Genomic DNA, 12,330 nt, shown 5'->3' with positions numbered 1-12,330 from the left:
GTAAGTAGAAAGGGACATTAGGATCATCTAGTTCCAATCCCACTGCCTTGGGTGGTGACACCTTCTAAAAACAAAAAAACAACAACTGTATTTTCTGAGCCAGGGGTCACTCTGAGGAAAACAAAACACTTTCACAGCAAGGGAGGGCTTGAAATGCAATTTATTTGCTTATTTATTCAGTTGAAGTCTCTGACTAAATCACATACTGGATTAGCCACACTCAGTGTCTTCTCCTCCTGCCGCTTGAGGAGGTGTTCCTTCTGAGGGACAACAGTGGCAGGGACCTGAATAATTAAGTTGAGAATTGGAAATTGAGGAAACATATTGTTGTCTTTCAACAGCACCTTTCTTGATCAAAAGGGTGTTTCTGCTCTATGCAACTATCCTCAAGTAGGACAGGAATCTAGGAAAGAAAGAATACCAGGAATGACAGGGAATGTCCCATCCTAACCTAACAAGCTATGACAGCTGTGTGAAGAGATGCTCCCAAGTGGCATAATCTGTGATATCAAAGTTGTGTGAGACTCCTTCGCTTCTTACTTGCTTTCTGCAAGATGTTTTATTTTAAGATAAAAGTCCTCAGCTAAGAAGCAGCTCCATTTCTGCTCTGTTCTCTAAGCCCTTCTGTTACACAGAATGGCTTAGAGTATTTTTTAAGGAGAATTCCATCTTCCAAAAAACCAGTATTTATCAGATCTGGAATAGAGTTGAGGTTTCAGGAGGGTAGTGCATACATGTCAATCAGAGAGTAAATATTGTCTTCAAACAGCAAGTTGAACAGACCTTTGTTTTCCTGTGCAGTGCTTGTCTAAGTCTTAAGGGAGCTGCCTTTCATTGAACCGGGGTTCTGAGCTTGCAGGCATAACACAAATGCCTGAGAGAGTCCAGACTGAAGGGATAAACTTAAGCAAGGGCATGCAACTAAAGGACAAAAAGCAAGAATATAAGTAACAAAGGTCTCAACATGTATCTGCTGGATATCTCCATGCAGGTGTAAGGAGAGGACTGTCCGACAGGAGGTGGGGAGGTCAGTCTCATGGATTTGGCAGTAGAAACAGAGCAGGTCTGGAACAAGAAAGCTTTCCAGCTGTACAGTGGTAACTGGGGACAAACCTAGTCTCCAAAGTTGAGACCAGCTTTCAATCAAGTCTTCAGGAGTTTTGGCACAAGAAGAAAAACAGTATTTTTCTGTCCTCTTCTCCACACCACTGCCTTCCTACTCAGCAGGGAGGAACGTTTCACTCAGGAGACAAATCACCTGATCTGTTGTAGACATCTGCCACAAGGTAAGATGAACAACAGCCAGAAACTCCTCTCCCTTGTGGTCCTCTCCTTTGATTGTAAAAGGAGCCCATATGACAGCAGACAGAAATGTCTACACTGGTCAGATGAATCCTACACCTGAGTGACCAGACTTCTGTTTGGCTGATGAGATGCTAAAAGAGGAATGACAGCCAGATGGATGCATTACAGGCTACTCAGGCAAAATACTCCAAATAAAAGCATCTTAAGAACATATCACAAATACCTGTCATCTAAAGATGTTAGAGAAAAAAACATTGTACACAAATAATCATATCCCCAAAGTCGTTAGGCTGGTGATTAAACAGCATGTCTAATGGGCAGGCTGATGCACAAATGGATGAGGCAACTTGGTGAAAGACAGAAATCAGGGATCACAGCAGTATCCATAGGCAGTGATAGCTGCTCCTTCACCCTTCCCCTCAGGGTATGTGCTTGAGGAACACTGAAAGAAGTCACTGACTTCCCACAATGGTTCAGACATTCCCAGAAGTCTGGGATCACCACAGAAACATCGTTCTGTTTGTCAAGGCCAACTTTAAGAAGGAACAAAGAAGCAGAAGAACAAGTAAACCAAAATGACTCTCAGGGCTGGATTTCAGCAGCAGACAAGTTGACTTAGCAAAGAATCACATCAGAGAAGATCTCAGCATCCCTCAGAAGTGGAAACTCCTAACAAGGCAAACCATCTACAAGAAAAGGTTGTTATCTGCTGCAAGAGAAGAAAAAATGGCCCTAAGGGGAAAAAATAATCTAAAAATCTTATATTCTGGCAATGTAAGCTGTGATGACTAAAAGCTAAGCCACTTGAACTGGCTAACCAAAGAGGCTTGACCTAGGTTGTAATCAAAGCATGGAAGGTAAACAGGGGTTACCCCAAAAATTCAACCCTTTTGCCTTGCACATCACATAGTGCTTTTGATCTGCACAAAATGAGTCTAAAGTAATAAGGAGGTGAGATCCTTTGGTGCAGGCATGATTTTGTACTCAATTTGCACAAGAGTATAAAATTTCAAGCCACATGAAATCAGGACTAAAGTCACCTTCAAGAGAAGGTTTTAACAAAACCTTTTCACTGAACAGTTATCCCCTGGTATCAGGAGAGTGAATGTTCATCCACTTGCCTATTGCCCTTAGCCATTTCTTTGCCAGTTTCAACCCAGTTTAACATGAGTGTTGAGATCTCACCAAAATCAAAATCCAAGAGTTTACATGAAAAATCAGAAGCTGAGAAGAAATAAAATCCAAATTAGCACTTTTCTACTTGGGAAGAGTTTATAATTTGGCCCCGTATTCATGACAAGCACCAACAGCAGAGAGTTTAGTTCTCTAAATTGTTGCTCTTTTCTTCCCTCAGCCCCCAACCTGCACGTAGCAGTCTGGGGACCAAGGTAATAGAAATAAGGATAAAACAAATGATTTGTTCAAAGCCTTGCTTTGGCTTTTTGTGGCTTTAGATACACATCCTTCGCTGCACTGCTCTGTGATCTGTGGTGGTAGCTCAACTCCAAAGGAAAAACGAGCTGAAAAACAAAAAGGTCCCACTGGGATCGCGCACGGCGCTATTCAGCTCAATTACTTATTAAAGCACCGACACAGCATAGATTTTTTTCAGTACATTACTTATTCAATCAGAGCTCCAGCTCTCTCAGACTGATCCCTTAAGAAAAAGCAAACATCTTTCCCTGTTTGTTTCCAGTTGCATCACAAAAGGTTTTGAAGACTTCAGGCTGCAAAGAAAACTGTTTGTCTTTGGGTCAGGAGCTTGTGGGCGAATCCAGTGCAGCTCTGACTGACTGGTGAGAGCACAGGGCCATCGAGTTAAGGAAGCTGCTTGGATTTTTCCATGTAACTCCACGACCCACCTCCAACCTAGAGTAGCCTTGCTTGTGCAGGACAGGAACTACAGGCTAGACAGCGATGAACAATCTCTTTGTGGCAGTCAAGGGGTTTTTTTTTACAGGAGGTGAGATCAATTTTCCATCAAGTTAATCCAGACTGGGAATAGTTCATCAGATCCTTAAACATAGAAGCTAACTTTTCATCTAGACAAGATGGGGATGCCATGTTGCTCACCTTGAAGAACAGTAAGGTCCCATATGGAGGAGGGAGGGAATCAACCTCTATCAAATATTTAGAGGTAGAAGACATTGCCTTGCCTTTAGATTTCTGTTAGTTAAGATGTTAATTAGGTCATAGAACAATAGAATCACTAAGGCTGGAAAATAACTCCAGGATCGAGTCCAGCTGATACCCTAACACTACCTCTGCTCCAGACAACCAGAATAATGTAAAGTAAACAAAGCTGCCAAAAACTCCACATGATTTTGGAAACCAAAGGGCAGCAGATCCTTCCATCATGATGGACTTTTTTACATGGATGTGCACATGACAGCAAGAAACCTGTGATTCCTTGGCAACTAACGTGCATCCCTAGAAAGACAAAAATAAAAGAGTGGTAGAAGTCTTACACCAGCATTTCTTCAAAGGACCTTTCGAGTGGGAGATTTACTGAGTCTTATTCTATCTGACACTAGTCAGTGAACATATGCAGCTTTGGTGAGCTGGAAAAAAAAGAGCTCGTCTATAAATTCTTGTACTCCAGACACCACTCCTCAGAGGCCAGCCCTAATAAACCCATCACCACAGCAATACTATAATTCAATGGTGCCTCACTCCTGGCCCTTCAGAGCCCTGCATTCGAGTCCTTTCTCAGGGACTCCTGCAGCAAGCACGTGGTACATCAGCAACCCTGTGGAAACTGCTTTAATGCTAATGTGGGGCACATCAGAGAGCCCCAGCCAGCCCAGCAGAGAAGAAGTGTCTCATTCTCCCTCCCCAGAGAAGAGCTCAGGCACAGAAAGTAGTTAAAACATCCAGACAATATCCTGCTAGCACCATATAATACCTTGTCAGGAGCCAAGATATTATCTAGAAATGTTCTACCATGTGCTATGAGCTGGGAAATGTAACCCTTAATCTTCCTCAGCTGAGTAAGAAACTGACCCTGAGCCTCCCATTTCACAGGCAAATAAAGCCACAAAACTACGAGACATCAGTTTTCTCACTCTGATAAACCAAACCAGCTACTCAAGAAATTGTCACCAAAACTGCGCAAAGCTAAAAGATCTCTCTGAATCCCTTCCCTGTGTGGTCAACCTTGATGTCAAACCAGTAACCAGGCAGAACTAAAGACTAATGATGGTGGTAATGCTGCTTCGACTAGCAGGCATTGTTTAACTTGCATTAATTAATCCTTCTGCATCTCTCTACAGCCTTGCTCAATGACAAACCAACTGCTGACAGTGGAGGCCTGAGAGAAGTATTATATGTTTTAGTACTGTACCTTGGGACCCAGAATAATAAGCACATAAAAAAGATAGATGTGTATTTCTAATGCCACCTTTTAAAGCAATTGCTTAAAAGAAGCCTGCTTTAGAAACTCGGAAATGTAATTCTTGACCTTCCTGAGTAATCATGCTAATATTGAGAGAAGTTGTCATGACTCAGTTGTGAACAAAAAAAGGTACTGTTCGTACTCACAAACGAAGCACTTGAATATAAAAGGGAGATCAAAGGAGGAACGTGTCCATTCCCCAACCACTCCGGAGGTGAGTTATGGCACGGGGTTCCCACTCTCACTGCAGAGATGTGGCAGGGACAGGGAGAGTGCTCCATGTGCTGCTGTAATGTGAGGAATATGAATCAGAGTCACCCAGCTCCAATAGGGACATAATCCAGCTCCCACTCAATAAAGAGATCCTCTACTCCCTACAATTCCTGGCTTATTCCCTGGGCTCATTACAACTTCTACAAGAAGTGAAGAAGGGCTTCAGTCACTTTCATTAAACAATCTGCTTTATTCCCAGAAGAAATTTTATCCTAAGGGAAAGATATGGGCACCACAGAATTGTGCAGTAAAGTATTCCCACTTGCACAGGGTGATTTAGGATGTTCATTCAAATTCTGCAACTTCCACACATCCTTGCAGAAAGATCTCCTGGCTTGTATTTTCTCTTAAGATTTTCTCAGGCAGAGGCTCCTTAATCTAGACTAACACATTTGAAGTGAAAGAATAGCAACAGAGCAAGACAGTCACCTTTTCTGCTTGAGAACTCCAAGAAAGAAATTGGTTACTGGCAGTGTAAGGAAAAAAGTGACCTTGCTGCCCTGTTGGGAGCAGAGCACAACAAATAGAATTCCACAGCCATGACACCTGGAAGAGGAAAGGAAAACAGAATAACCCCAAGCTGATGTGCAGATGATCTGACTGCTTTTTGAAGCAGAAAGGAGACGTGTGAAAATTCCCATGTTTGTTCCCTTGTTTTCTTTGTTTACAGAACTGATTTCAAGTAAAATACTGTGCTTTCCACAATCTATAAAACCCAACCATATCAACCAAATCACAGCAGATACTCCACAGTGCCATGTAACAAGAATTTCCCTTCTCAGAGGATCCCAGGGAGTCTTTAAAGACTTTAATCAGCCTTCTCCACATATTAAAAAAAGACAAGTTAGAGATGAACAGAGAGATAGTTTCAAAAGATTTAAGCAGGAGAAGTTGAGGAATGAAGATACTGTGCTAGACAGGTATGCAGAGGCTGGCACGCCAAAGACATGGAATCAAAGCTGACAGAGATGGGTAGAGTGACTCATCTATACAAGGGACTTGACTTGGCTTTGTCATCCAGCTCTTAGGTACTGAAAAGTACCTAAGAAAAATTGAAGCCGCAAACACACAGAGCAACATGATGCTTTTTTAATCAGGTTTTCAATCACAATGTAATTTTTTCCCCCACCAACACACTCAAACACAGACATTTAAAAATTATTTGTCTACAAAGACGAATGAAATGATTTAAACAACTCCAGTAAATTCTGAGCAAATCTTTCCTGATCTTCTCCTTGGGAGTCCACTCAGCCGACATAAATTTTGTTTGCTTCTATTTCGCAAGACAAGAAGAGGTTGGGTTGTAGATAACCTTCTGTTCAAGCTCAGCATATCTTTTCAGAAGAGGACGATAGAGCTAAAAAGGAAAAAGAAATAAATATGTCTTGGTTGAAAAATTAGATTTTTAAATCTCACTGCAGTTAAAAAAATCTTCAGACCTGAAAAACGCAGCATCTTTGCAGGTACCTGAAGGTTTGGGCTGTTTTTCCCCCAATTTGCTGAAGAAAATGCTGCAGAGTTTTCCTTCTTTAAATGTCACAGTCCTTTTTACCATCGCCTTTACAGTTTAATTTTATGACACGCACAGGTTGTTCTTATTGTGGTTGTGTTCTTGCTATAAGCAGAAGTCACTTCCAGCAGAAGCAGCTCAGCTAAAGTCACCTCTCCCAGTGTGACATGCCCCCCCCCTCAGTAATAGCTGTCCTGATCACCCAGGCAGAACTCCTGTCCTTGCCTCCCTCCACTGCCCCAAGATGGATCACTGCCTCTGTCCCCTCCTCCTCTGCCTCACTAATCACACACTGCTGCCCTCCAGCACAGCCAAATTCCACCATCAGACAGGTCCTCCTTGGCCAATATGCTGACCAGGGCCTTCTAAAATACACTCTGCACTTCACACTCCCTCTCCCACCCCTATCATACTCCTGTACCTGTTTGAGCTGCTTCTCTCCTTCACATCTTTCACAGCCACAGCTTTTCCCATCCACGCTCTGCTCCTGGACCAGGTTCCTTGCTCCCTGATTGCATTCCCAGGGGGACAAATGGAGACCCAGCTTCTATATACAACTACACCATGTATCTAAGAAGCTTTTTTTGCATTTTCCTAGCTAGAATTCTCCAGGAATTTTTAGATCCAGAATTGTTACAACCATAAAAAGAAGAATCAAGACTTAAATGTATTCAAAACTCCAAACCCAAAGACACCCTATGCTTTGGATATGGGAGAGATCCATGATCCAGCAGAAACCTTGAATAAATCCCTACCACTGGCTCCAAGCAAAACCTGTACTTCATCTAGATCTTGGAGATACACCTTTTTCCTTATCTCCTCTCTCTGGTTTTAATTGTACATCAAATAAAATCAGTAGTTTGACAAGTCATATCAGAACAGCTTCACTCATTTGCTGGCTGAAGCACAAAGAGACTGCCAGGAGCCAGTGTAGAGTCTGGTACAGGCTCAATCAGCCCTTAGCAGGATGCCATAAGGTCCTATCACTGCCACAGTGAATCCTAGGGGCCGCCAGTCTGCTCTACAAGCCCTCTGCACTGATGTTACTCATAATCAGGGCAGCCTCAATCCTGGCTCCAGGTTCAGAGGGGTTATAGAGCCACAATGAATCATGCCCAGTAAACTGAATTACTGCTTTCATCAGTAAGAGAGATCTAGCATTTAAATGCATTTCATCCTTTTCAGGACAGCCAACAACTGTGTATGTACATGCATGAAAAATTCAGGAGGAAAATGTTTCAGGAATAAACTATGAGGACGTAGTAAGAGACAGGATTGTTCTTGTGCAGTTCTAGGTACAGTCCTGCAGTAGTCTCAGTGTCTGTAACAGTCACACTTTACCAGATTAAAAAAACCCCATCACACAGTTTCCTCATCCAGCAAATTAAAAAATAGTGTCTTTTTGTTTTGTCTTCTGATGGCAAAATATCACTTTCTGTGTTTGCCTCTTCCTGAGTGATAGTTTCAGCCTGATCAGTGAAACCTGGATTTATGTCTTCATTCCCATTTCCACCTTCCACAATGGTCAGTGAGTGCGACTTAATGGACACATTCTGCAGAAGAAGCCTACTTTGATCAATTAATCTCTTTTACAAACCAGATGTTATAGATGTTGAATTACATTTCTACAACAGATTAAGTATAGGAAGGGGAAGAAGAGAAGAAGCATCTATAGCAAGTGGAAAGAGACACTGTCCATTAGCCAAGGCATCACCAGAATGGTTTTTAAACCCACCTCACAGTGGGTGAGTCACAGAGTGTCTTTCACTGATTAAAACAGAGAAACTCCTGCCTCTGTAACAGACTCATTTGGTGACCCTGGGCCAGGCATTTAACATGTGTGTGCCTCCAACTCCTCTTCTCCACAGGACAGTGATACTGAGATCCATGGAGATTTATGCAGATTTATGGGGTTAGAAAATAAAATGCACCATGAAATGTCACATTACTCAGCGTGGTATTTTTAACTAACTATATGAGGGCCTTGAGGGCTCAGAGAAATACATATATATATTCTTTTCAGGTTCCCAAAGAATATTATTGCTCCCATTCCTGCTAAATATGCACATCAGAGTAAACAAAACATTGAGCAGGCAACTACGGCTACAGTGGGAGTATCAGCATGTCAAACAAAACCAGTTCTCTGTTCACTGAAGCATCTATAATGAAGACTGGCTATTTCTTACTTTGCTATTCCGTAAATTTGATAAACCCTACACATTTCTCAGCAAAGATTCAGCACAACAGAGCTGCATTGGTGAGTGAGCTCAAGCACTGAAAAAGCTGGCTCCACATTAATTTTTACATCCATCAGTAATTTTTACAAAATACATACAGTGCATTTAGCAGAAGGCTGGGAAGTATTATGGTTAATATATCACTCTAGATTAAAATGTGTCAAAATAAATGAACAACCACATTTAGTGATACAGTTTCTTTTCCTGTTTACTGGACTTAAGCACTTAGCTTGCTAATTGAGACAATTCAAGCATTTGCAATAAGCTTCTCAGCCATTACAGTAAATGAATGCTGCATTATGGGCCATCAGAAAAAAAAAGCAAACAAAAACTCAAAAATATTTCTTGTACTCTATTCCTGTTCATTGGAGTAAAAAGCTCAGAGGGATAAGAAACGTCTTAAATTCCTCCTCCTCAGGGAATTTGGCTGTAATACCACCAGTACATCATGGATGATAAGGGGAGCAGTACTACGAGCTTTTCACACCAGCTGAAGTTTGTGGCCAAAGTGGTGCAGCTCCCAAGAAGCACAGAGAGGAAGAGCCAAAAGGCACCAGCCGAGAATATGTCCTGAGTGTGCACACAGTTGTGTCCATGAAAGATGCTTTTCCACATCTGTCACAACTGAAGTGCCTCCACAGAACCTTGGGCAACTCCTCCTGTGCAGTTCCAGGAGTCTTTTTCCTGAGGCAATTATATAGATGTATTTTTATAATTAAGGTCCAAAGGGAATAAAGGACTCTCAATGATGCATAAAAACGCAAGAACATAAATTCCCTTCCTGTCATAGCCTCAAACCTAATCCATCAAACCATGATATTTAAGAGAAGTAATTACATGTATCACAACATGAACCTTATTATTGTCCATAATTTAATTGTCCTTGCTATATTACAGCCCTTTCTCTGGCTTATCTCTATAGCCTACCCCACATCATCATCAGTACTCTTATTGCCTTGTTTACAAACCCTAAACTTCTCTCCTGGGACAATTTGGTCACTCTCTGACAGTCCCACAAATAAGTAAAGAAAATGCTAATGATAAATAATACATTATGACAGAGAATAATTTAACCTGCCCTCTCTGAAAAATGCATTCATCCAACGTTACCTTGTTCTCTAGTCCAAACCAAATATGTCATTCTCATACTATATCTCAGAACCAACCTATGTACTCAACTGGGCTTTTACTGTTTACATTATCCCTGACACCCTCTAAGAGCAAAACCAGCTACAAATTATTAATATGAGTGACAATTCACATAGATTCTCCTATATCCTGCAATGCTCCGTTAGCCAATCATTGGGCAATTCAAAATTTCCAAATTGCAAAGATGATGCTGATGATTATCTAATTTTAATCTACCCAGGTACATTTAATCTACCCTGAATAGATTAAAATTAATCAGTCTCTCACAAACATTTGCTGCTTTTGATAGGTTCCTTTTTTTTAACCAAACTCAAATTACTCAAAGAGATTTGCTTAAGAAATAATGAGTCATTTTATTTTTCAAATCATAGCAGTTGTTCACCTTTCTTAACACAGAAAGAATATACATAAAGCAGAAAGAATACAACAGTGTTCTGAAATACTCTGAAGACTTCTCCAAGGAACCACACCTCAAACAGCTACTTTGTTTACTTCAGATACCCATTCTTCAAGCCTCTCTTAATCAGTTTAATAGGTAAAAAAATATTATTGGCTACATAAATCACCTTAATCAAACTCCCATCAATACCTATTATATTTTTGAGGTCGTATTATTATTACCTACTTTGAACTAAATTACCAACCTGAAGCAATTCTAGAAACCCCACTCCCACCCCTACCCCAAAAATCTAACTCAACAAAACATGATTATTTTAAATCAATAAATAGGTCATTATAACCTTCCTGGGTAATGGGGTCACTTCTATAAATCCACCTACTTACAAGGCAATTCACCAAAGTCAAGCAAACCTGTTAGGTTTACATTTTCCCTTCTTGAATTTTTGCAGGATTAATACATCTCAGCAGAGTCAATAATGCAATCAAAAATCACACATCCAGAGGCAGTGAACTGCACTGTGCCTTCTCCCTTACAAAACCCCACAGGACAATATCACAGCCAATCTGACACTACGTCAAGGCACACAGTTTGTATAAACACAAGTGACCAACTCCCAGATAATCATGTTCCCTCTCATTTTTTTTTCTTAATTAACCAACTAGCCAACCATCCCTGTTTTAATAGATTACTAAAATAGATCTGAATTCTAATGCTGGAATAAGAGATCCTTTCTGTCTGTTATCATATCTTTATTGTTCTAGAATCTCCTGGTTATTTTTGTCATGCTTAGTGGTTCTGATTAATCTTTCTCATTAGGGGAGAGAGGAGGCTCCAAAGAGGTGAGATTACTCTAATTTTTGCAATTCTGAAAATAGGGAAGAAGGATTCATCCGGTTAACCCAGAGATGACTTGAGTTGCCCTGGTTGAGTAAGTGACCAAGGACTACCACCACAGTGGTTATTCCCAGAACACCTTATGACCCATTTGGGTATCGACAGAATTAGAAACAAGATCAAGTTTAACACAAAAATACTGGGAAATAAGGTTCAGCTAAGAGACATGGGGTCATAGCCACAGAGAGGGATTTATCCTCTTTGAAATGGTCTCTTCAAGGCAGGATGGTCTGCTACAGGACAAAGTCACACTTTTGCCAGGCAAGTTGGAACTTTTGAGACTTCAGCTTCCACTAACTACTAATTCATCTCCCATCACAAGCTCTCTGTTCTCCATCTTGTGACTTTATTCTGTTTTACCTGCCCATCAGTTTAATTGAACCAGAAGAGCTGCTTTGTGTGCCCTGCCCTTACTTTTTAAAATCACATTCATTATCACAAATGATCCCTCAGCAATCAAAGAAACACTTTTTTGCATTTTTGGTTCCTGGAAACCCCTACTGCGTGAATAAGCCTTGGCTATGAAGAAGAAGCTACATCAAACTGTCGCATTTGACCTCCATCTATGGGAGGTTTTCCTCTCTCCGATGATCTAACACATGTTGTCTCCAGCCTATACCAGGAAGAAAGGATGAAGCCAGAGCAGATTGCTGTGTTATGACCTGTTTTTTCTCCACCCTGCCAAGATCTAGCTGTAGCCATCCAAAAAATGGATAGAAGTGGTCGGGGGAATTTCACATTGGTGAGCCAGACTCTTTCAGAAGAGCTCCTCAGCAAGACAGAACTTATCCTCAGGATGACTTTGAAATTTATAAAAAGAACCATCATTTAAGTGAAAGGCTCTAACCTCAACAGAATGAAATTGGATGGACAGGGAGATGCAGCTCTGTAAAAAAACAGAATCAAACTGACTCATTGCATTATGAATTTTTACTGCACTGTTCATGCTAACACACTGTATTACCGACAGGCCCTCTGGCTTTCTGCAGTTTCACAGCCATGAAACTAGCCAGGGAATCCGCCATCAACTGCAAAATTATAAGACAGGAAAGAAAAAGAAATGGTGTGGAATATGTAATTGCGAGAAGCTGTTTTAATGGAATGAAGCTGGAAAACTAAGCTAAGGAGCAGGAATGGTTATTCCCTCACATGCTGTTTGGCCACTACC

The 12,330-nt window shown here is 41.1% G+C and overlaps 1 protein-coding gene across 3 annotated transcripts in view; it reads right to left on the bottom strand.

Moving 5' to 3' along the window:
* Positions 1–6,047: 6,047 nt before the first annotated feature.
* XYLB (xylulokinase) overlaps positions 6,048–12,330 on the bottom strand; it is an 88,694-nt gene continuing 82,411 nt past the window's right edge. For all 3 annotated transcript variants that reach the window (XM_027686959.1, XM_027686958.1, XM_027686957.1), the window contains one exon: positions 6,048–6,329. In XM_027686959.1, the coding sequence (XP_027542760.1) occupies positions 6,246–6,329 (84 nt within the window). In that variant the 3' untranslated portion in view covers positions 6,048–6,245. The remainder of the gene's footprint in view (positions 6,330–12,330) is intronic.

Source organism: Neopelma chrysocephalum, unplaced genomic scaffold (genome assembly GCF_003984885.1).
Source record: "Neopelma chrysocephalum unplaced genomic scaffold, ASM398488v2 Primary Assembly neopelma1_72, whole genome shotgun sequence".
In the NCBI taxonomy this organism is placed as follows: Eukaryota; Metazoa; Chordata; class Aves; order Passeriformes; family Pipridae; genus Neopelma; species Neopelma chrysocephalum.
The sequence above is the reverse complement of the archived record's forward strand: the minus strand, read 5'-3'. Positions and strand labels throughout refer to the sequence as shown.